Consider the following 24,241-nt stretch of genomic DNA (forward strand, 5'->3'; position numbering starts at 1 on the left):
ATCAGATTGTATAGTACTGATTCCTGATTTAATATTTAAATATTATATTATGTAATTTATTTTGAATTTATTATGCTTCATCGTTGATTTGTATAGCCTTTTGATTTTCATCTAATTAAAATTATTACTCATATTGTTCATTGTTAATATTAATTCTAATTTTATTTAATTAATTTAAAATTTAAAATTAACATTTTTAAAATATATTAATATATGCATAGCACAAACATAAAATATATTAATATATGCATAGCACAAACGTAAAATATATTAATATATGCATAGCACAAACGTGACGTTCGTGTACATTTAAAATACAACTATAGTCTATATAAAAGAGATCAATTTGTTGACCAAAGAAAGTCAAAGGACCTAGTCGATACATAAATGACATTTTTGGGCCTACCAAGTATCAAGGCCCGCCAATGTGTAATTACCTATCTATGTCCCGCATTATTAAATATACGCTTTAATTCGGTCAAACTAACAAACAATATTTTTTGGCACATAGTTTAATTCAAAGATTATCAAATTGCAACAGTAACGTTGTCTCAGTTCAAACTCTTTGACTGCATAGTTGAAAATTTGAGAGAAAGATCAGCATTAATGAATTACATTGCATCATAAGGGTTTAGATTGAAAGTCAACTTAAAAGTCGATATGGACAGAAAGCTAAAATACACACACGGCCGGTGGGATGTGGTGAACATATGGAAGAATTGAAAATAAATTCTCTCTATAATTAGTAGTAATTACGAACTTAAAAAATCACATCACACAAAGCCAACTATACATACATACTATAGTAAATTAATACATTTTGATAAATTTGAGAAAAATATAAATATAATTAATTTAAACATATATGATCCGCAGACAGCGGCTATTAATACTGGAGCGTCTAAGTTTCTCCAACCAACCACAAAACAAGAGTCCACGTTAACACATATTTCCACAATACCACCACCATTCCACATCCAAACTTCCAAACCAAACCCATTAATTCTTTCTCTACTTTACTACCATAAACCCCAAACTATTATTACTAAACAAGAATCCAAGATGTGCATAAGAAGGTTCCAGGATTCAAGGGTCAAGATCATGTTACTAAACCCATAAGATAAGGAGTCATCACCTCTCTCTCTCCTTTTAATTTATGCATAGGGTTTATTAGAATATCCCATTCTGTCTCTTCTCTTCTCACCTCACCTTCTCATTCCACATCTATACAAAATGTCAGCTGAAATTAGGAGGATCCATTGTAGAGCAAGAATTGTAGTATTTTCAATAAGCTTCTTCCTCTTGATACTCTCACAACTTTGCGTATCATCGTCGGCGGAAGCCGGGATCAGCCGCTCACGGTGGTCTCCGGCGAGAAAAGCGCGGTTTCATGGCCCTTCACACCACCATGCAAGAGGTCCACAGCCACTGTATGAAGAAGACAAGAGACTAATACACACAGGGCCTAATCCTCTCCACAACTAAGCTCTATCTACTGTGGTTAGTTAACTTCTAGCTAGAGATTTTTATTTATTTTTTTGGAAAAAAAAAAAAGAAGAAGAGGGGAGATTTATTTCTGCCATTTCTCTTTTTGTTCTTTTCTTCCTTCTGAATTAGACTTAATTATAGCAACCTCCTTTTTTAGCTTTCTCAGCGATTGTTAAATGAGGTCTGACGAAAAAAAAAGGAGGAAGAAACAAGCCTACAAGCCTACCTGCATTTGATGTTTTCTTCCTTTTGGAGTTTTTATTTTATTTATTATTTTTAACATTTGTGCTGCTATATTAATTGCTGCAATTACTCCTCTTCATCTACTCAACTTTTTTAGTATTCTATTGTTTTGCTTCTGCTGCTTAAAATTCTCGCGGAAGAACCGATCGATCTATACACTATAAATTTCAACTATAGGTTTGATAATTTTTTAAAAATTTGTGTGTGCATAGATATATAAAGCGTAGCATCTAAGGAAATGTTGATTTCATGTCATCAAGAGACAAGAAAAGCTAGGAAATTAAGGTATCTGTGAAACTTTTAGGGGGCTAAGGCTAACTACTGATTATACATTAACTATTAGGTGCGACAGTGTTACCTGCACACGCTCTCTGTAAATCTGCGTATACCTCATTATTGTCTACTGATTACATTTGGAATCAATAATTTCTCTAGGAAAGATCAAGCTTCTAAATTCTGCCAAAATACATACACACATAGGTCCCTGTATATATATTTTTGAAAAATTTGTTTTAATTAGTACTCATCTTAATGACCAATCTTATTGGATCGCCTAATTTAATTGATACAACTAATCCGTTATCTAGTAAGACATCACCGGTTCGCATAAATATTTTTATGGTCATGTTTACCAGAATTCCGGAAGATGTTAATCTTAATCAAACTAACAACCTATAAAAATTTTCTTAAAAAAATTGACAGACATGGAGAATTTGGCAACTTATAAACTAACAATTTTTGAGTGCATGTAATATCAAAAATTAATTTTACTTTTGCAGTGGATGTAGTACACATCTATATTTGAAATGGGTTTGAGTTTGCAAGAGGAGTTAATTTCTACACCAAAAATGAAATTTGATGTATGGTTGGATATGGTATTTGATTATGTTTAAAAAAGGACCTAATTGTATCAATTAAAGTATGAGAAATTATTAAAACAAATTTATTATATAAAGATCTAGTGCAATAAGTAATAAGAATGTGGTTTTGTGTACTGTATACGTATTTATAATGGTGGCCACAGAAAATGATATTAGTAGGGGCTATATTTTCAAAATTTTCTCTACAAGTATATTTTAAGTAATTTAAATTATTAATAGGGGCTTTTGTATAATAATTTATACTTTGGATAAATTTTTAAAACAGTTAATAGAAAAATATTAAAAAATTCAATTCATTAGGGACTTAGCCCCTTTTAAGTTGTATGCTAGTTTATTATACAGCACATGATCAGCCACAATCCCACATTACGAATAGAAGAATTTGAAAGAAAATTGAGGGTGAATTTGCAAGATAATGTAATAGAAACATTGAATTATAGAGGATTGATTATTCCTAGAAGTCCCAATATATTTTTGTTGACTTAAATGCTTCAATGTCTCTCACTCACGCATCCACGAGATTTAAAAATTCTGCAACCGAACATCAATTAATTACACATTCATTTATTTGTCCTATTTTATTCAAACTCGTTTAGAGCAATCCAGCTATGCAGGCATTAAAAGGCCATTTAAGTTCCACACGTTACCGCTCAGAATTCGATAAAAATCAGTTCCATGATCATGAACAAATTATTTGTTCAATCTGATTATTTATTTATTTTGTTAAAAATAATAAAAGATTGATAACATAAATGAAGTTTTAATTAATTATTAGTTACTGTTAAAAAATAAGGAAGAACACAATCAACTAGTACTCCATTTCAGATTATTTGGTGTGCCTTCACCTTTTCTAAAAGGAGTGTTGATTATCTGTAGGTGGGATCTTAAAAAGAAGTAGGAGTATTGAAATTACAACTTCCTTGAAATTGGAAGCTTCTTAGTTCTACCAAATCCATAAGACCATAGTCCATAAGCGATGGTTTCAAGGCAAAGATTCTGTGTTGAAGCTCGAAAATTGTAAACAAATATATGAATGTTTGGCTAGCTAAAAAATGAATATGGTGTATTATAATAGTAAATTTTAATGTTGAAACTTGAAAGCTGTTGATCGTATATGATTTGGTTATGCAAGTATGAAGGGAGAATGACGCACAACACAAATGAGTGATCATGATGAAGTTGCAATTAATGAGAGATGAAGCTCAAGCACCAACACCTACCCATTTCATATTAGCACTAAACATGGTTGGTGGTTGGTTAATTTGCATCATACGAGTACTATCTTTTATATCAACTTAAATATATTTGCCATCTCAAGAAACACGAGTTTTGAAATGTATATATATAGTACATGTCTCTTTTTTAATAAAATGAAAAAGATAAAGAAAATACCTATTATGCCCTTGCACTCTGCCCCTTCTTACATTCTTCGTCCCCACATTAGCTCCTTATTTTTGACTCACTTCATATATTTTTTTAATGCTCAAATTTAAAGATCCTGCCACAATGATCTTAAATTTGAGACCTCGTGCAACAGTGATCTCGAATACGAGATCTTTAGCCTCAGGCATTACCACTTTGCGTTTGACCAATTCAATCATACTCTTCTTACTTTTGTTTAATGACATGTGAAAGAGAGTGAGATAGAGCGGGGATTGGGAAGGGGGGCGCAGTGATTTTCGGGACTGGAGCAGCACCGATCACCATTAGTGTGGACAACAATGTGAAGACAACAAAGAATGACAAAGTGTTTGTCTTAAACAAGATACGGCGCAATCGAATTGAAAGAAAAAAAAATTGGAATACAACCCAAAAAAAATTAAAACCTTAAGTAGAATTTTACTATAAGTCGACGTAGCATATTTAACCCGCCAACCTAAATGGGCTAATTGGATTCCCAATTAGACAATACTCCCTATGTTCCATGTTAATAGAGTCACTTTTTTTTATTTTGGGAAGTTAGTTAATTAAGTCATTTTTAATTTTAGCAAAAAATAATTCTCTCTTTTACTTTATTTTTTTTCATCTCTCTTACTTTTTTCACCATTCATTTAACACATTAAAGAAGTGTCTCTATTAATGGAGAGATTATTTTTTTAGCACTTGTACTTTAATTTAGTCAAATATTATTCATGTGTCAATTCAGTTGTTTAAATTTATATTTTTTTGGCGTTGTTGTGAATCGTGAGTCGTCTAAAATACATGTATACATTTTAGAATAAAGTGTTGAGACTGAAGGGATTTATCAGAAGTAAACGTTGTAGCGTTTTTGTAATACTTTATGGTGAAATGCATGTATACATTTTATGATAAACGTTTGAAATAGTAGGGAGTTTTTGTAATACTAGTATTTGATTGCGGGATTAATTTGATATGAAATTCGTAGAGTCAAACAATTCCACAAAGTCAACACGTTGAGGATAGGTAAGGTTAAAAAGTAGGTGGTTCGTTTTTCTTAATTTTTAATTGCTACTACCGTAGTGTAGGGCACTGTAGAGAATCCGTGGTAAATGAAATCTTACTCACAACTGTCCTATGCTGATAGCTCCCCCAACCAATGGCTACGCCGTCGCCATGGCACCAGCGGCCGTTCAGCTCCGCCGCACCAACTTCTCTTCAATCTTCCACGATTTTCCCAATCTATTGCAATAACCGCCACCTTGCTATCCCTTGGTCTCCGAATTTCGAATCATCCTCTTCATGCTGCTCTTCTGTCAATAACGGCTCCAGTAATGGGAGAAACAGATTGAGAGGGAAATCAGTAGAAGTGGTAGTCGTTGACGCTGATCCGGAAAATGTTAAGTCGTTCGATTCTCCATTGAACAGGAGCGGATTTGACGGTAGAAGGTTGAGTTTCAAACCGGTGTTTGGAAAGCGAGCATTGTGGCGGAGGATATTCTTCGCATCGAAGAAAGTGAGGAGCATCATTTTGCTCAATTGCATCACCATTATTTACGGTAACGTTCTGAATTTGAGATTTTTGTTGTTGTGATTGTAGCAATTTTTAGTTTTTATTTAGAGATAAAAGTCTAGTTTGTTGATCGGGTTTTCAAATGGCGTATGCGTTGACTAGTGTGAAAAAAGAAAGGGAAAGGTTACATATTAAGAACATTGATGCTGAATCTAAACAGTAACGTTAATTTGAACCTACTTTGTTAATTGAGATAGCCTTACAAGTAAACTGGTGAGTTGAAATTGGTGTGCAAATTTATAGTTTAAACATGTTGGATGAGTTTGATAAACTGCCATTGCCAACATAGCAATTAGCAAATGGTGTCAAAGTGAAATGCCTGAATTGAAAATTGTAGGTTATGGCAATAAAAGGGATACTTAGTGTAACCATTTCATTGCAGCTAGTAACATTCCAGTTGTTAAGGAAGTTGAAGCTATTATCGACCCTGAGGCTTTCACAGTTGTGCGGTTTGCTGTGGCTGCCATTCCGTTCATTCCGTTCGTGTTCCAAGCTAGGAATGATTCTCATACTCGTAAAGCAGGATTGGAGTTGGGATTTTGGGTCAGCTTAGGGTACATCTTGCAAGCCCTTGGACTTCTCACATCTGATGCTGGACGAGCATCATTTCTTGCCATGTTCACTGTGAGAACTCTCAAGATTTTGAATGTTGCTAACAACTAACAAGGCATTGTCAAATGGGAGTACTGAGTGTTTTAGCTTCTCCTGATTTTTGTGATGTTCAGGTAATTGTTGTGCCTTTGATTGATGGCATTCTAGGATCTAAGATACCTATATATACATGGTTTGGAGCTCTGGCATCGATCATTGGAGTTGCAATGCTGGAATCCAGTGGGTCACCTCCATGCGTAAGTGTCTACCATACTGATGATTACCATGATAGATTGTTCTTCAGTATGGCTCTGGATTAAATTTTTATTCAGATACATTGTGTTTCCTTGAATTGCCTTGCTTAATCCATTCAGAGTCCATATGTGTGCACACGAAATATCTCTCGTCTAATTTGCTGTACTTGTTTACAGATTGGAGACTTGTTGAACTTTTTAAGTGCTGTGTCTTTTGGGATTCATATGCTAAGAACTGAACATATTTCAAGAAGCACAGAACGAGAAAATCTTTTACCACTCCTAGGATATGAGGTGAGGTCATAGCTCTTTATTTTTCCTGTTTTTTAATCTTCATGGTTGTCATGGAAGTTTAGCTAATGAAACTATATAGATATGCGTTGTTGCCTTTCTATCAACCCTTTGGTACTTCACTGAAGGATGGTTTGCTGGAGATATCAATGCATCAAATCCATTTTCTTGGACACCGGCAATAGTTTTAGACTGGATTTCGTCGTTCCCTTGGATACCTGCATTGTATACTGGGATTTTTTCAACAAGCTTGTGCTTATGGGTGGAGGTATGGTTTCTTCATTCTTGTGTTGCCCTTACCTTATGGGATTATTCAACTGTTGGCAAGCGAATAAATATATGGCACTATGCAGATGACAGCGATGCGTGATGTTTCGGCTACAGAAACTGCGATCATATATGGGCTGGAACCTGTATGGGGCGCTGGATTCGCTTGGTTCTTACTTGGTGAGAGATGGGGAGTGAGTGGATGGATTGGAGCTGCTCTGGTTCTTGGTAGACCCCACTCCTTTTCCTCCTTGCATACTTTTTTTTGTCCAGATTGATAATCAATGTGAAAATAGTCAAATACCAATGCTTTTTTTGCATTATACCAGAAATCAAATTGAGGAGTGTTATTTCTTGTAGGTGGGAGTCTAACAGTGCAGATAATGGGAGCAATGCCACACTCCTCGTTGCAAGAACGTAGCGATGAGAATGGATTTATTTCAGATAACAAGAACAATTTCAAGTCTTCAGTTGTGAGGGGTACAAAAAATCCATCTGATTTGGTAAACAAGTGAGTATGCATGAGTTGTTATGGCTGCCACTTGCAATAAATCCTCTTGCAACATGAAATAAATCAATAATGGCTCCTAGGATTGTAATTTTTCTTTTGGTTTTCAGTTTCAATTTTACCTTTCATGTTTTACTTATGATATAAATTATTATTTTATTATATGATAAATAAAACCTTGTTCCGATCTCATTTATTAAAGTAATAATAGTTATTTAATCAAACTAATAATAGAAAATAAATTTTTTTACTAATGTGTTAGTTTTTGCTAGTTTCGGTTTCATTCTCGGATGTGAAAGCATAATATAGAACTTAAATGCATTTTGGACCAATCTAATGAGCTTGGAGAGTTATGGACTCATTAATTTTTAATTGGGCTTTAGTTATATAAGTTGATTAGGATGAAGACTTAGGTTTTAAAAGAGATACTCCTAGTAGTAATAGTAGTATTTAATTAGTTATTTGGATTCTACACCACAACTTTTTCCACAAATGGTACTAAATTGTTGAAACCCCTTAATATTTATTCCAAGATAAATTATTTAAGCTGCATTAATTTCTTGTAATTATAATCATAATAAAAGAAGTACATATACCACAACTTTTCCACAATATTTTTTCAAACGTAAATTTATAATCTAATGCTGTTAGTTCATTCATTTCCGAGATGTCTATTCTTTCGAAATATTTTAGTATACAATATTATTCCCAAATTAGTATAAAAATGATTTCAGCCTGACCACTGAATATGTACATCCTTGAGAGTCTCACAATTAATTAAGTTTGGAATATGATTCTTCAATCGATCCGTCACAACTCACTCAGCTCCACCTGGAAATCAAAAAATGCAGAATTTCAACTTTTAGTCATCCAATGACTGATTAATACTGCACAAAAAACTATCATCCAATTAATTGTTGAATAAGAACTACCTCTTTAATTGTAGGTGAGATATATTTAGGCGAATTTGTAATTTTGGAGAAATCCACGGTATATAGAGTTTTCAGATTAGGAAGTTCTTTAAAATTTCACTTTGTGAGAGACGCGTGAGCCTCATGCGTCTTTCACTTTAATGAATCACATGAGACACATGCATCTTTCATTTGTTTCTTGTGGATTCTGATTAATTCAAGTGAAAGATGCATGAGGCTCATGCGTCTCTCACAAAGCTAGGAAGCTTTATCATAGTCCATACGTAGACCTCTTCAAATTAGAAATTCGCCGCTATAATTATGACAGGGAATTTGCTCTTTTTTGAATATCAACTATGATGGACACAACTAAGAAAATATAAATGCAACGTGAATTCATGGGCCAAGAAAGGAGGATATGGATGGATGTAATTATCATTAACTGATTTTATTCCATTTTATACTTATTAAACTTTCTTGTATTATTTCTATATTGGAGTACTTTAATTATATTCCAACACTACTATAATGCAAGAAATATAGTAAAATGAGAGTAAGGCCGACAGCTTCAACATGAAGATTAGCAAAATATAGTAAAGAATGTGAGGATAGAATCACGCTGCGCCTATATGAAGAGGCCGGGGATGTGCATACGAACTCATCATATCCGATCGAGATAGAAAGAATGGCTCATGAGGTTTGCGAGAAGTTGGTATCTCAGGTTTGCATAAAATCTGATGGAGATGTGTTCCACCAACTATTCAGAGAGAAACCACATAAGATATCGGGCATGTGTCCCGATAAGGTCAAAGCATGTGAACTCCATCAAGGCCAATGGGGCAGCGTGGGATCGGTCATCTGCTGGAGCTACTTCCTTGGTATATATATCTCTGACTCTTATGTAGTTTGTTTGTTTTGTTTTGGTGATAATACATACATATGATATGGATGTGATGCGCAGATGGGAAAGAGAGGGTGGCGAAGGAGATAATCGAAGCAATAGATGAGGAGAAGAAGTCAGTGACGTTCAATGTGATAGAAGGAGACTTGATGGAGCAGTTCAAGGTGATGAAACTGATAGTCCACGTCGACACCAAAGGGGAAGACAACCTCGTGACGTGGACTCTCGAGTACCAGAAGCTCAACAAGGATGTTGCTGATCCTCACTCACTCATGGACTTCTGCCTTCGCGTCACCAAAGATATCGAGACTCACCATATCACCCCTGCTTGATTAAAACCTACTACTATCATTTTCGATTTAACTATCTACGTGTGCCTGCTCATATAATTAAACTCTCATCAACTCTCTATGTTGTATGCCGGTTTGTATCCTGCTTATATATAAATAAACTATCATGTTGTGTGCAATTCTTTGTATCATATACTATATAGCTATCTGAATCTGTCCAGCATATAATTAATTTAAAGTATTCAATTTGATTTTTGTTATAAACGACAATCAAATATTGATAAGCTTGATGATATTATACCAAAAAAAGCAACTAAGCAAAATGAAGCCAGTTCTAATAACAGAAACAATATAAGTACAAATTGGAAATGATATATGAGAGAATTAAAATAGATAGTGAGGTAGATGTGATTTGGATTAGACATGGAGGCCTTTGCAGCCAGGAATCTCAATCCATTCAATCTGGAGTTGGACTTGTCCGGATTCAACATCATTGAGTTTGAGGAGCATGTCTTGTGTCATCTTCCCTCCTTTGGTCCACACAATGAAGCTATCCTCAACCAGGCAGTTCTCCTTCGTCGGCTGCACCCTCTCCACTTTCGTCCCTTCCGGCAGGCTCTGCAGCCCCAGCTTCAGGCATTTTATCAGCGGATCGATGTCTATCTGCGCGCTCCCCATGCTGTCATCCACCGTGAACGTGTCCTTGTCGTACACAGACTGCATAAAACACACATTTTAGATCAGATAACGAAATTATATGTAATAGTATGTAGTAATAAGCATATATACCAGCATTATGGGAGAATCGAAATCCTTGATGTAGATAGTGAGCTCCTCATTCCACACAGGGTTGCAGTTGCCCCTCACAACCTTGGTCTTGACCTTCTGGTTGGAGCAAGAGACGATGCAGTAGGGGTCGCTGCTGAGGGTGTCGCGCACAGCCAGATCGATCCCACGGCGCATCCTGATGCGGATTAGTCCTAGCACATCCATGAGCTTGGCTCCAACGACGCTGCTGCCCTCACCCTTGGTTGATCCTGATTTTCCTCCTTCCTTCCTTCGCTTCTCCTTGATCTCGAAACAAGTGTGGGAGAGTTTGAAGGGATAGACACAGAGCTGCTCAAGCTGACTGCAGATATTCAAGGAGAACCTATACCACCGGCCATTGACCATTACCTATTCTATACATTACGCCTATCAATTAGTATTTTTTTTTTTACCTCTTTCTCCTATCCACTTTATTCTAACTCTAACTCATCCTTCCATTCCCACCTCCATCCTTTTATTATATACATGCATTTGTTCCCACCATTTTCTCCCCAACCATTGTTTTTTGGCCATTGCTTCTGTTTTCCACCATCCATCATCTATTCATTCATTTCATATCCTAAAAGTAGTATAGGGTTGGTTGATACAATTCTATTTATACTAATGGAAAGATGGAGTAATACAAAATCCAATTTCAATACAATAATAAATATGACTTCAACATGATCACGATGAATATAAGCAAATTTGTTGAGCCAAAGTAGTAGTACACTTTTTTCGGCCACATAAAGCTCCATATATTGCCTTCTCACAACTACTTTATCCTTGACTTCCTCCTCCAAGCTTCTTCTTCATCTTGACCCTCTTCCACTTTTTCAACTAAGTTCAGGTGATTGCCTTTGTGGTAGTGAGAGATCGATGTCGCCAAGGCAAGGGAAAGTGATCAAGAACAGCATCATCTACTTCAACTTTCTTACGTTTTCCCACCAATTTCGTTCTCCCAATTAACAAACATTATACCTCAAAGCTCAAACAAATACGATATAACGAATCTGTTTAGAATTGAGAATTTCAAGATTCAGCTTTTTTTAACATGATTGAAAATCCACTGCTTTACTCACTGGAAGTCGCTAACAAGTGAGTTTAAATAATTAAAGAAATGAATAAACCTTGAACTTTTTTTTTTTTTTTTTTTTTTTTTGAGCAAGTAAGCAACATTGTACCATAACTTGAACCTTGAATAAACCTTGAACTTGTTGATCAAGGGAACTCAAACATTTGCGTTGGACGTTGGTTGTGGGGACTCAAATATCATAAAGAGGTACCTACTTATTTCCTATGTTGAATTGTGTGAGAGTCAAAACCTTTTAAGTTTGTTCATAAACACTTAAAAACAATTAGCTGCACATAAAAGTTTTAAATATACGAAACGAAACAATAACAATTGGCAATGAGTTTCACACTTTCACTTAACGAAGAAAACAACTTTATTCATGACCTCCAAGGTGTTTACATTATTGAAAAAATAAATTAAAAAAAAACTCCAAATCCTCATTCTAGTGAGAAGATATCTTGTGGCTTCGACATTTGGTGAACCAGGACTTCCAAATCCCGCCTCCGCCGGCCTTCCGCCGCGGCGCGCTCTTCATTTCATCCGTCTGCGGCTTCTTGCACAGCACGAAGTTTCTCACGCCGGCTGATCCAATCGCCGCCCACGGACCCAAAGCTGCGCCCAAAACATTCAATTAATCACCAATTAACATTCGATTTTGCCCTTAATTACGTAATTAACGGTAACAATATACCTTCGGTTCCGGAGATTGGGCAGTAGAGGGTGAAATGATCGAGATTGGATCCGAGCACAGGGAGCCTGCCCTCACGCGCATACGATTTCAAAGCAGTGTCGATCACGGTGCCAACGAGCTCATCCTCGCTAACCACGAACCGGATCGGCCCAGCGCTCCCCAGCACCGTCACGCTGATCAGAAACCGATTGCCCTTCGCCACCTGGTTCTTCTTCTGCTTCTGAAGCAACATTTTATTTATTTATTTATTTTCAATTTCAATGGGAAAAAAAGGAGGAATGAGAATCCGAGAAAAAGAGAAGAGACGAAAATCCTTGACAAAAACGAATTTCGCGAAGGGGGGACCAAAAAGCAAGGAATTCACGGGTCGACGCCGAGGCAGCGGTAATACCAGCCCTCCTTGCAGGATCCGAAGCAGAAAGAAACAGAAATCCCCCTTCTGGATGAAGAAGGGACGACCATTAACGACAAAGAGGGGATTTCCACCATTCACAATGAAGAGAAAATTCGAGATTATTAGCGATGGAGCCAAAGGAAAACTGGAATTCTATACAGAGAATTCTGGATTATGATGATGGAGAGAAGAGAGAGGGGGATTTATACGGAAAAGATGCAATTAGGGTTAGGATAGGATTGCAATGCGCGGTCGGTGTTGAGATGAGGATCGGCTGGATTTTGGGAAAGGGTGAAGAAGTACGATACGACGCCGCTTGGAACAACCAACCCACGCAAGCCTTGATTTATTTACTGACTGGGCCCCACCTCGACACCATTAATAAATAGCCTTGTGTTTTTGGCATATGTCCCTTTTTCTCAGTCTCACATCTCTATCTCATTCTCTCACTAATTTTTCAATTCACCACTCTTTTTTTAATCATCCGATTAAGAATTTAGATCCTAAAACATCGCATCTTTCCCACAAATAGGAATCAAGTTGTTGAATTAAAAAGTGATTTGTCTTTTGAGAATCATTGCTCACCAATTAATTTAAAACAAATACCTGTGTATATATGACATAATAATTGTGGATCCATGAGATCCTTGTACTTAGAGCATTCACAATGGAAGGGTCCTTCAATAGGATTCTTCCATTCCATATCAGTATTTGTCCAAAGGGTCTATCTCTTTGCAATAGAAGGGTCATCCCATAGGACCTTCCTATTCCATTTCATTTCCACATCATCACCATTTCATTTAAATTTTTTAGCACTTCTACATTTAATATGTTATCAAATTAAATATATAAGAACAAAAAATATTAATACGCAAATCTTCGTTGTATTTCAAAATTGGAAAATAGAATACAACGAGAAGCAAATTTTACATAAAACTAAAAATAAAAATAAAGCATCAGTGCCTACCCCTCTATCCCCAAATTTCTTCAATCATATCGTGTTGTAGACGATTGTGGGCCTCTTTTTGGCGTATATCAACAAATGCCCGAAGACGCTCGGCGTATCCGTGAGGGACACCCTGCCGGTGGGACTCTCTAGCCACCCCGTGGCTGAAGCCTGCAATGTGTTCGACGGGGACGTCGGCGACATCTCCATCTTCACTCTCCACTATCATGTTATGCAATACGATAGCCGCGTAGATGATATCGGTGATATCACCCTTGTAGAAGAATCGCGTCGGACCTTAGATCAATGCAAAACGCGATTGGAGCACACCGAAAGCCCGCTCCACATCCTTTCGCGCCGCCTCTTGCCGTTGGGCAAAATAACTCCTTTTCTCCTCAGTTGGACAACTAATCGTCTTCACGAAAACGGGCCAACTTGGGTATATGCCGTCCGCCAAGTAATACCCCATCTGATGCTGGTTGCCGTTCGCGGTGAAGTCAACCAAGGGGCCTATTCCTTGGCACTGGTCGTTGAACAAAGGCGAGGACTGCAGGACATTTAGGTCGTTGTTCGACCCGACCACACCAAAGTAGGCATGCCAAATCCATAGGCGTTGATCGGCAACGGCTTCCAGAATGATGGTTGGGTGTGTGCCCTTGAACCCGCTCGTAAATTGGCCTTTCCAAGCGGTCGGACAGTTCTTCCACTGCCAATGCATACAATCTATACTTCCCAACATACCCGGGAAGCCGTGCACCCTCCAGTGCAAATCAAGCAGGAACTGACAATCTTGTGCGGTCGGCTTCCGCAGATAGGTGGGGCCGAAAGTCTCAATCACGCCTTTACAAAACATCTTCAGACAATCGCGACCAGTTGTGTCGGCGACGTGAAGATATTCATCGAACATGTCTGCGCATCCTCCGTATGTCATCTGCCTAATTGCAGTCATGCACTTCTGCAGAGGTGACAATCCAGGCTTTCCGGCGGCGTCCCAACGCTGTTGGAAGTCCCAGTAACGCGCCGACAACCCGTTAACGATGCGCAGGAATAGCTCGCGCCGCATTCTGAAACGCCGACGGAAAACCGCTGGGCCCCACCGTGGGTCCTCGACAAAGTAATCCGCGTAGAGTCGGTTGTGAGCCTCAGTGTGGTCACGGTCGACCGATTGACGGCGATGGATTGGCCTTGGAATCGCCTCCCAGTTCACTTCTTCCTGACGTTGGGCTGCCCTTGCAAGCACGCGCTGCCCCACTCGGTTTATGACTTCGTCGTCGGAATCGCTACCGGAAGACGTTGATTAAATGTAATAGAGAGAGAAAATGTATTCAAATAGAGAGAATATAGATGTTGGTGTGGAGAAGTGAAGAATGAGAGGTTGTATTTATAGTGGAAGAAATGGAATAAAAAAAATAAAAAATTAGGTGAGAGGGCCGACCGGCGGCCCTTCCTCCACAATGGAGGGCCGATCGGAAGGCCCTTCTCAACAGCTAGGGCTGATACATCGGCCATATGGGGGAGAGAGGGAGGGGGCGCACGGCGGCCCCTTTACCACAATGATGGGGCGATGAGGGCCGATGGGGAAGTCCCTCCCATTGGTCCTCCATTGTGAATGCTCTTAGCCCCAATTTAAGATCTCTTAGAGAAAATAAAATACTAACTCAATCCAGATAAATATCAGTATTTCGTAAACAACAGCCGCTTGAGGCAGAAAACTTTAAAACCTCTAAATCTATTTAACCGTACAATCACTCTTTTCTTCTGCTTTGGCGTGATAGATCTACGTTCAATATAGTAGGGAAAATTACTGAGAAAAGAATAGCATAACAAACAAATAGAGCTACGTTATTCTTTCATCTCTATTTGACATTGAGGATTATGGGGTCAATTTTTAATAATGGGCTACATTTGGTAAAGATAGAGTCGTGTAAGCATAGGAATACAGATAAATAATTTATTAGATATTTAATTAAAAAGCTATGAGACTGAAATAGTAAAGTTAATTCATTTCTTAAATAGGTGACCGTGTGTATGTTCAGTAAAGTGTGAGCTGTTAATGGATCATCTCTTTGCGCATGCCACTTGCTAAAATTGGGCTTCTCCGAATCGGAATGTTGCAAGCTGAGTGCGAGGCCCAAGCTATTCAACTTAATACAAATATACAAACCACTACCATTGTTTATCTTTAGAACATTTTTTGCTCCAATGAAACTATCCAACATAAAACCCCTTTTTGTGGAACTTGCATTGGTGGCAAGTGGTAACTCTTTGAACACTCTCTCTGCTCATTATTTTCTATAGATGTATTACTGCTCTAATTATAGCTCAATGAAAATATTAACATGTCGTAATCCTATGCCCATATTTCAAACCACCTCTCTAATCACATCAGGATGATGAATTCTCTTAGAGCATCCACTGTAGTTGGACACTTTTCGGTGGACAACTTTTTTTTTTGTCCATAGCCACTTTTTATTTGTCCACAGCTACAAAAAAAAGTGTCCGCAGCAATAGTGGACACTTTTTGGTGAACAAATTTCACTTTATTTGATTTGTTGTATATTTTAATTCAATTACAATTAAAATTATCGGACTAAAAATAATTAGAAAACGAGATAATAATAAAATTAAAAAGTGCGATGAGACCAAATATTCGTTGTATTAATGGATACCGGAAAATTACACAACGAACATTTTATAAAAAAAAAACATATAAAAGCAAATAAAAACACCGCCACCATCTACTCGGTGGCGGAGTCGGAATCCTCTGCCTCTTCTTCGTCGCCCACTCCCCCCGGCGGCGCCCCTGGACCAGTCAGCCCCAGATCCTCTCTGATCCTACACATGAGCTCATAGTATATCGCCTTGGTGATGGGGTCGGTGGCCGACTCGTAGAAACGGCAGTTATCTTGCAGTTGTTTCATCAACTGCACATTCAGGTTCCTATTCAAGACCACATGGGCCCCATGGTCCACGGACTGAGCTCCAGAAGGCGCCTGCTGCGCGATCCAGACCCGGGCGCCGAGTAGCGGGAGGAACCTGCAGACATTCGGGCGCTGCGGATACTGGCCTTCTGCCCCGGAGGGCGTGAACGCCTAGTGTGTGTATCAGAGGGCTCCTCCGTTTGGGCGTCGTTGAGGTCGATTGAGTGTCCGCCGCTGCTGCTGCTGTAGTTCCCGGCTCTGTTGCGTCTATTGCGCTTCGCCCCGTGACCTTCAGTCTCCTCTGCACAGATGGACTTGAATTTCGGGCAGTTCTCGAGAACGAGAAACTCCTCCCACTGGGTGAACTTAGGCTTATATAGCGCGTTGTATTGGGACACAGACAGAGCCTTCACGTCGGCTTCGTTGCGGCCACTCTCAGCGTTGATAAGGTTGTTGCCGTAGATGCCCGCGAACTTCCTGGTGGGTGTCAGAATCCTCCCAAACTTTTTCCGGATCTGTTCCGCGTCACGCGGTTTGGCGCCTCTCGGCTTGAACTCATTGTAGGTCAACAAAACGCGCTTCCAAAAGCCAATCTCGGTCTGATCGGTGCCAACACAGGGGTCTGATGTGACGGCATCCCATGCCCTCGCCACAACAATCGACTCGTCTTTGGTGTAGTGCCCGCCCCGACTTGTTACCGCCGACTCGCTGCCGCTGCCATCCCCGTCGCCGTCGCCGCCGCCTCGCCCCCCACCGCCGTCGCCGCCGCCTCTCCCCCCACCGCCGTCGCCGCCAGCCCTCCCCCCACCGCCGTTGCCGCCGCCCCTCCCACCACCACCGTTGCCGCCGCCTCTCCCACCACCGCCGTCGCCGGAAGATCTCGTCGGCGGGGTCTCCGGTAGGCCCGGACTCATCAGCCCCATCATCTGCTCCAGTGTGAACCTATCGAAATCAGACAAAGGAGTCTGGGTGCGCTGGAAAGAGTGAGAAGGGGTATCCGGCCGCGGATGGTTGGGCGAGTCCATAGTGGGTCGATAATCTCCAAATGCCGAACGACCCAAATTCCTCTGATGAGAAGATTTACCCCGATATTGGCTTTGTTGCCACGGCGGGGATGTCGGTGACCACGACTGGAATGGAGGGGGACTGGGACTCGATCCCCGGGGGGTGGGACTCGATCCCCACAGCTGAGATGGCTGGGAAGAAGGATAGTATCCGTATCCCGATTCTTCCGTGCCGGGTGAATCTTCGTCTCTCCCGTGCATTTGGTATAAAATTTAGGGTTGTGAAATTGGGGGTGGAGTGAAAATGGGTGTGGAGTGAAAAACAAATTGGTGGGGTATTTAAATAAGCCAAAAAAAGTAATTACAAATTCAAATTAAAAAAAAAAAAAGGCACAGCCGGTGACCGCCGCGGCGGTTTTGCCGCGCAATAGATAGGCGCTGCCGCCGCCGCGCTTCTCTCTCCTCCGGCCCGTCCTCGCCGACTTCGGGGCGATGGCCCTTCCGCCCCAACATTTTCGTCCGCCCCCGGGGCGGACGCGTCCTCCCCTATAGACCGCCGCGGCTAAGCCGCCTCCGGGGCGGCCGGCGCGCCGCCCCTATAGTGGATGCCCTTATAACTCTTGGCACGTGACAATACAAATGATTTTAAAACGATATGTCCCATCCAATATCAGTTGGAATAGAAACCAAAGGCAAAGGGACAATATGTGGTGGTGGACATTATTTTAAGTGAAAGTCGGCCATATTGACTTTCCACCCATTTTCCTTTTTTATTCCACGTACTCTCGAGTCTCAAATGCATATAGAATATACTGTAGAAACTAGCTTTGAAAAGTGTCAACTTTGCATTATATATATAACTGTGCGTGTACACTATATACACAATTACAACGTTTGGTCTAATTTATGGATTATTTTATATGCATCTCGCATTATGTCAAACATCGTGATTTTTTTCTCTTGTCAGTACGTTATAGATTGATTTGTTCATAACATGATCGTAGCAATTCAAATAATAGTATTAAGTCTGTAATCTCACTCGCTCAACTATGAAAAGTACTACAATGCCCACTGTGTATGAAAATTGTTTGGAGAGAAGTGGTAGTTTAAAAAATCAAACTAAATGAGCATGGAAGTCCTTGAGAAATCAAAACAGTACAGGAATTTTGGTTAAAGAATTATTGACAGTTTTAAAAGTGTAATGCGAATTTCGGATTAAAGAATGTCCTTGCAATAAGGGAAATGATCTTTAATCTTTTGTGCAACTTTAATGTAAACATGGTGTATTTTTATTATTCTGAGACGTCGCATTCAACCCCACGTAACTTTGAAAGTTTTGAAATATAATTAGAAAACAGAATCTCAGAACCGGAAATCTAGCAATCTCAAAATAAAAAGGAATGAGCTGGCATAGTGGCAAGCGGAGGGGATCAGCTAAGCCATAAGTTAATCCACCATATAATACACTAATGAAAATTAGACATGTGGAACCTATTTTTAATATTAAATAAAAGACTAAAAATATAAGTTCTCATAATGCATCATATGCTACACCAATATTAATTAGACACTTGGACGATCTTTAATAATGACTAAAAAGGATTAAAACTAAAACCTAGCCTTTACATATTGAATATATTTACGTATTAGGAAAACCCTTTCATCTTTTCACTCAAGAAACAAAATTTTTATCTGCCGCTGCAATCTTCTGCTGCTTTATGTCGATGTCAAAAGGTAATCACTTTCAAGTAATGTTTATCACTTTGAATAAAACAATTTTAGACTAGTTCTTTTGTCTTAATATATGGATTTTGCTAAAAATCTTTGAAGTTAATTAATAAAACTATCACAGGGGAGCAACTCATAATATAATACGGAGTACAGTAATTATTTACTTTATTTGAGTTGTAACAGGATTGGCATGGAGTAAAAGAAATAGATATTGAATATACGATTTTTTTTTCTTTTGCAGATATGGATGACAATGTATTAGAAGACCACATTCCTAAGATAGGGATGGAGTTTGAAACAGAAGTTGAGGCATATGATTTCTATATGAAATATGCTAAGGTAACAGGTTTCGGAACTCGAAAACTATCTGCTCATAGAGATCGAATTACGGGCAACATCTTGGACATTAGTTTCTGCTGTTGTAGGGAAGGTTATAGAGCAACAAACAATAGATGTGTTACAATTAAGAATCCTCGTCCTGAAATTAGATGTGGATGTAAGGCTTTGATGAAAATCAATCGTAGGTACACTGGAAAGTTTCAGATTGTAAAGTTTGTCGAGGAACACAACCATGATTTGTGTGATCCGGAAAAGTCTTACATGTTTAGATGTTTTAGACAAATGTCTAATACTCAGCAAACACAAGTTGATGCTGCTCAGAGTTGTGGGTTGGCTCCAAAGAAAATAATAGATGTAATGGCAAAGGAAGCTGGCGGAATACAACATCTTGGTTTTAATCATATTGATTTGAAGAACTATTTGAGAACTAAGAGGACTTTGGAGATTAAACAAGGAGATAGTGGAGGTGTTTTGCAATATTTACAAAGGATGACAAGTGAAGATCCACATTTTTACTATGCTATTCAATTGGATGTGGAAGATCTAATTACCAATATATTTTGGACCGATGGTAGAATGATACAAGATTTTGGTCATTTTGGTGATGTTGTTTGTTTCGATACGACATACAGAAAACATCGAGATGGCAGACCAATTGCTTTGTTCGTCGGTGTAAATCATCATAAACAAACAACTGTGTTCGGTGCAGCATTATTATACGACGAAACAATTGAAACCTTTGAATGGTTGGTTGATGCGTTTGAAGATGCTATGATGGGAAAGAGACCAAAAACCATTTTAACGGATCAAGATCAAGCAATGAGCGCTGCTTTAGCTTCCAAGTGGCCATCAACTTACCATCGCTTGTGTGTTTGGCACATTTTTCAGAATGCAGCAATTCATCTTTCCAATGTTTTTGCGAGTTTCAAGAATACCTTTGCAGCTGATTTTAGTCGTTGTGTGTACGACTTCGAAGAAGAATCAGAATTCCTTGATGCATGGAATGGAATGTTGGAGAAATACAACCTGCAAGATAATCAATGGTTGAAGAGAATGTTTTCTCTAAGAGAAAAATGGGCTTTAGTTTACGGAAGAAACACATTTTGTGCTGATATGGTTTCTACACAACGAAGTGAGTGCATGAATGCTGTTGTTAAGCATTATGTAAATTATAAAAACAATATTGTCGAGGTGTTCCATCATTTTCAAAGGTTGATAGATGATCGCCGTGAGAAAGAGTCGGCAGAAGATTTCAAGAATGCTCAAAGTTCACCTGTTATGACATTTCCATTGGAAATTCTGAAGCATGCGGCTGCCGTATATACACATAAGATATTTGCATTGTTTAGTGAGGAGTTGAGGAAGGCAATTGAAAGCAAGATTGAAGGTGAGAGTCAACTTGGAACTTCTGTGATATATAAGGTCAGGCCAATTCATCGGACTAATGAATATATAGTCACATATGATTCCATCGAAGGTTCCATTTTTTGCAGCTGTAGGAAGTTTGAATTCTCGGGTATTTTATGCTCACATACTCTAAGAATCTTAACATTTATGAATGTTGTTCAAATACCCGATGAATATATCTTAAAGCGATGGACCAAACATGCTAAGGGTGGAACATCAAGAGTTTGTGATGTAGGAGTTGGCATTGTTGATGAAAAAACAAGAAAGAAGCAGCGGTATAAAGAGTTATGTAACTCTTTCATGCGTGTGGCAATAAAAGCAGCTGAGAGTGAAGATAGCTATACTTCTGCTTTAGATTGTCTCTTGAAAATGGAAAATAGTGAGGATGGAATGATAGGGAAGGCAAATACTGTACCAATTGAGGCAAAGGACGGAGATGTTGCAGTTGATGATGAAACCAATGAAAGTCAAATTAAAGGCTTGAAACCTAAAGGGAGAGTTACATACCATTCGAGTAAGAGGCCGAAAAATGCTTTGGAACAAGCTATTAGTAGAAAACGAAAACCAAAGCCAAAAGCAACAAAGAGTGGTTCGCAACATGCTTCTTCTATGCAGGAATCCGAAGAGACTACACTCATTAATGATGACTACTGGAACGTGACATACAGTGCTTTTGATCCTCAAAGTACATCATAATTTTAGTCTAAGCAATGCTGCAAGCCTGCCATCAATGAAGAGCAAGCCTGCCATCATAATTTTGGTGTTATTTGATTGTTTGACAGTCATTCATGGTTAACTTGTATTAAGTTTTGATTAAGATTTTTGTGGGAGTTTCATTTTTAATTTAAGAGTTGCATTCTGGGAGTTTTGACTCATTTATTCTATTGTTTTAACTATTGTTATTGTGTTGATATGAACATTTTGGTAATCGTGACCTTGTACTTTTAGTTAGCATTGATCAAAATGATTTCTGATAAATGATTTTTTCTTGATCTCGACCTGCTTTCTTTCTACAGATCAAATAGCATGATTTTGGTTTTATTATTGAATGGATGGAGTTGAGTTAGTAGTTCAGTTAGTTGTTTGGCAAATCTGTTTGAACTGCTAATATTTGCTCATGATGCTGATAAAAATTCTTGTTTGAGCTGCTAATATTATACTTTGAAATGAATTGCCACAATGACAAAACTTGTTTGCACAATTGAAATATGTAGCAGGCTGAAAATCGGTGATATCAAGTTTGAGCCTTTTGTATTGTTCTTCAAATGAAGTGGCTGGATTGAGCAAAATCTGCTTAGCACAAAATGGGAGCTATCGAGATTCGATAAGCTATGATACAAACTGATTAAGATTCCAATGGTAGGCAGCTCATCTTCATACATACTGCTTCTAACACTTTGATAATTCTTCCCAATTAGCAATGTCAAGAAGCTCAACAAAATGTCTACAAAATGACAGTCAGCGTATCCTTTTGTGTCTAATTAATAGCATAAGGTGTATTAGTTTTAGTTTTAATCCTTTTTAGTCATTATTAAAGATCGTCCAAGTGTCTAATTAATATTGGTGTAGCATATGATGCATTATGAGAACTTATGTTTTTAGTCTTTTATTTAATATTAAAAATAGGTTCCACATGTCTAATTTTCATTAGTGTATTATATGGTGGATTAACTTATGGCTTAGCTGACCCCCTCCGATATGGGGAGAGAGAGAGGCAGAGGAAAGGGAGAGAGGCTCCAGATAAGATGAATTTTGCCTTTTTAGGTTTTACTGTTGTTAAATTACAGATCAACACAAAAGGTAAATTCTGGTTTATTACTCCTACTTTTAAAATTACAGATTAACCAGATTTTATGAATTTTGCCTTTTCAAGCTTTTACTACATTTATTAACTACGACACACGTTAGAGCATCCGCACTGGTACTTAGGCCAGCCATAGGCCGGCAATAGGCCAGCCATTCTCTCCCCTGCCACGTCAGTAACACTAAAAAATCCACCTGCCACATCAGATTTAGGCCAGATCATAGGCCAGCCGCAATAAAAATAATTCAAAATATACTACATTTACGGAATTAAAATTACGATTAAAATACGGAATTAAATTTACGAGACATATACGGAAAAAATAATCCATTCCATTAAAAAAAAAGTACAAAGATTTTTTAAAAAAAGTACATGATTTTTTTTTAAAAAAAAAGGGTTTCCACACACGAGCCCCGCCGCTCTCTACTCCTCATCGCCGTCGCCGTCGCTGGCCGCCGCCGCCGCCACCCGTGGTATCTAAGCCCACGTCGGAACCCGCTAGCCGTGCCCTCGCGATCTCCAAATCAACACGCATGCTCTCGAGCATCTCGTGAAGAAACATCTTCTCCGTGGGGTCAGTGGCGTTCTTCCACTCTTGGAAGACCTTGTACATCTGATGACTCGCCGAAATCGCCCTTTGGCCTTTCCCCTCGTCTCTCTTCTTTCGGCGCGACGCGCCTCGCTGGAACGGGAGTATCCGGATTCTCGAGATCGATCCCTTATATCATGCAATGGCAGAAGGTCATCGCCCGAGAGAAGCTAACCTCTCCACCGGGGTCGACGTGTGAGAACGAAGCCGTCAAAAAATCAAGCGAGGGCCGATATACCGTGTCCCCTCCCGGCGGGGACCCCTATGCCTCTCCCCGCATTCGGGATGCATACCGTGCTACATCCCCCCCTACATCCCGCCCTGCCACATCATCTCCTTATCATCTGTTGCAAGCATCATCACCGCGTCGCCGTATGCTGGAACATACCCCCACTCCGTAAGGTCGATCGTCGCCCCTCGACCGCTGGCCTGCCCGCCGCATACCCCCCCGGTTCCCCCATCGCCCCCCGGCGCACCAGCCATCATCCCCATCATCTGATTCCAAGGGATGTTAAACCCGGGCCCATCTCGCCCCATCCAGATCCCACGAGTACCGTGGGAGTCTGAGATCCACTCGTCGCTGGACTGGACTCGTTGTTGTGATCCATCGCTCGATGATGCTCTTGTACGAAAGTTAGAGAGAGAGAAAACTTGTTAAAACAAGTGGTGCAAATGAAAATGAAACGAAAATCGCGTTTATATAGGTTTTTTAAAAATAAAAAAAAATAAAAATGGGACGCTGGCCGATCGCTGCGCCGATCGGGCCGCCACAATGGCGGCTAGCCGATCGAGCGATCGGCCAGCCCACGCCGATCCGCTCGCCGATTTCGCTCTCGCCGACTGCAATGGTTCGGCTAGCCGATCGGCCAGCGCGACGAATCGACTAGCCGGTCGCTAGCCGACCATTGCGGATGCTCTTAGTCAAATTTATAAACTG

The 24,241-nt window shown here is 39.3% G+C and overlaps 4 protein-coding genes and 1 long non-coding RNA gene across 5 annotated transcripts; 4 read left to right on the forward strand and 1 right to left on the reverse strand.

Annotated features, from left to right (window-relative positions):
- Positions 1–944: 944 nt before the first annotated feature.
- Positions 945–1,814, forward strand: LOC125191371. The gene is made up of 2 exons (XR_007171090.1): positions 945–1,500; positions 1,646–1,814. It is a non-coding gene; the product is annotated as an uncharacterized LOC125191371 (long non-coding RNA).
- Positions 1,815–5,103: 3,289 nt separating this feature from the next.
- LOC125186240 lies at positions 5,104–7,629 on the forward strand. Its single transcript, XM_048082592.1, has 7 exons — positions 5,104–5,569; positions 5,966–6,207; positions 6,309–6,431; positions 6,606–6,722; positions 6,802–6,987; positions 7,073–7,214; positions 7,347–7,629. The coding sequence occupies exons 1-7, from the start codon at positions 5,170–5,172 to the stop codon at positions 7,499–7,501; spliced, it is 1,365 nt and encodes a 454-aa protein (XP_047938549.1). The 5' UTR covers positions 5,104–5,169; the 3' UTR covers positions 7,502–7,629.
- Positions 7,630–9,053: 1,424 nt separating this feature from the next.
- On the forward strand, positions 9,054–9,775 carry LOC125186241 (kirola-like). The gene is made up of 2 exons (XM_048082593.1): positions 9,054–9,283; positions 9,367–9,775. Exons 1-2 carry the CDS (start codon positions 9,091–9,093, stop codon positions 9,636–9,638), a joined length of 465 nt encoding a protein of 154 aa, XP_047938550.1. The 5' UTR covers positions 9,054–9,090; the 3' UTR covers positions 9,639–9,775.
- Positions 9,776–9,871: 96 nt separating this feature from the next.
- Positions 9,872–10,950, reverse strand: LOC125191173 (protein C2-DOMAIN ABA-RELATED 7-like). The gene is made up of 2 exons (XM_048088663.1): positions 10,386–10,950; positions 9,872–10,313 (listed from the first exon to the last, which is right to left on the reverse strand). Exons 1-2 carry the CDS (start codon positions 10,767–10,769, stop codon positions 10,014–10,016), a joined length of 684 nt encoding a protein of 227 aa, XP_047944620.1. The 5' UTR covers positions 10,770–10,950; the 3' UTR covers positions 9,872–10,013.
- Positions 10,951–17,475: 6,525 nt separating this feature from the next.
- On the forward strand, positions 17,476–21,607 carry LOC125189267 (protein FAR1-RELATED SEQUENCE 5-like). Its single transcript, XM_048086559.1, has 2 exons — positions 17,476–17,698; positions 19,407–21,607. Exons 1-2 carry the CDS (start codon positions 17,476–17,478, stop codon positions 21,605–21,607), a joined length of 2,424 nt encoding a protein of 807 aa, XP_047942516.1.
- Positions 21,608–24,241: the final 2,634 nt, after the last annotated feature.

The sequence above is a fragment of the Salvia hispanica genome, chromosome 5 (assembly GCF_023119035.1).
Source record: "Salvia hispanica cultivar TCC Black 2014 chromosome 5, UniMelb_Shisp_WGS_1.0, whole genome shotgun sequence".
In the NCBI taxonomy this organism is placed as follows: Eukaryota; Viridiplantae; Streptophyta; class Magnoliopsida; order Lamiales; family Lamiaceae; genus Salvia; species Salvia hispanica.

Excerpts from the sequence above, each read along its gene's own strand:
- LOC125189267 (XM_048086559.1), top strand. The coding sequence starts at position 17,476 with ATGCCGAACGACCCAAATTCCTCTGATGAGAAGATTTACCCCGATATT. Across the intron at positions 17,699-19,406 it reads TCGTCTCTCCCGTGCATTTG|ATATGGATGACAATGTATTA; the intron begins GTATAAAATTTA and ends TTTCTTTTGCAG.
- LOC125186241 (XM_048082593.1), top strand. The coding sequence starts at position 9,091 with ATGGCTCATGAGGTTTGCGAGAAGTTGGTATCTCAGGTTTGCATAAAA. Across the intron at positions 9,284-9,366 it reads CTGCTGGAGCTACTTCCTTG|ATGGGAAAGAGAGGGTGGCG; the intron begins GTATATATATCT and ends TGTGATGCGCAG.
- LOC125186240 (XM_048082592.1), top strand. The coding sequence starts at position 5,170 with ATGGCTACGCCGTCGCCATGGCACCAGCGGCCGTTCAGCTCCGCCGCA. Across the intron at positions 6,432-6,605 it reads CCAGTGGGTCACCTCCATGC|ATTGGAGACTTGTTGAACTT; the intron begins GTAAGTGTCTAC and ends ACTTGTTTACAG. Across the intron at positions 6,988-7,072 it reads GCTTGTGCTTATGGGTGGAG|ATGACAGCGATGCGTGATGT; the intron begins GTATGGTTTCTT and ends GGCACTATGCAG.
- LOC125191173 (XM_048088663.1), bottom strand. The coding sequence starts at position 10,769 with ATGGTCAATGGCCGGTGGTATAGGTTCTCCTTGAATATCTGCAGTCAG. Across the intron at positions 10,314-10,385 it reads TCGATTCTCCCATAATGCTG|TCTGTGTACGACAAGGACAC; the intron begins GTATATATGCTT and ends TGTTTTATGCAG.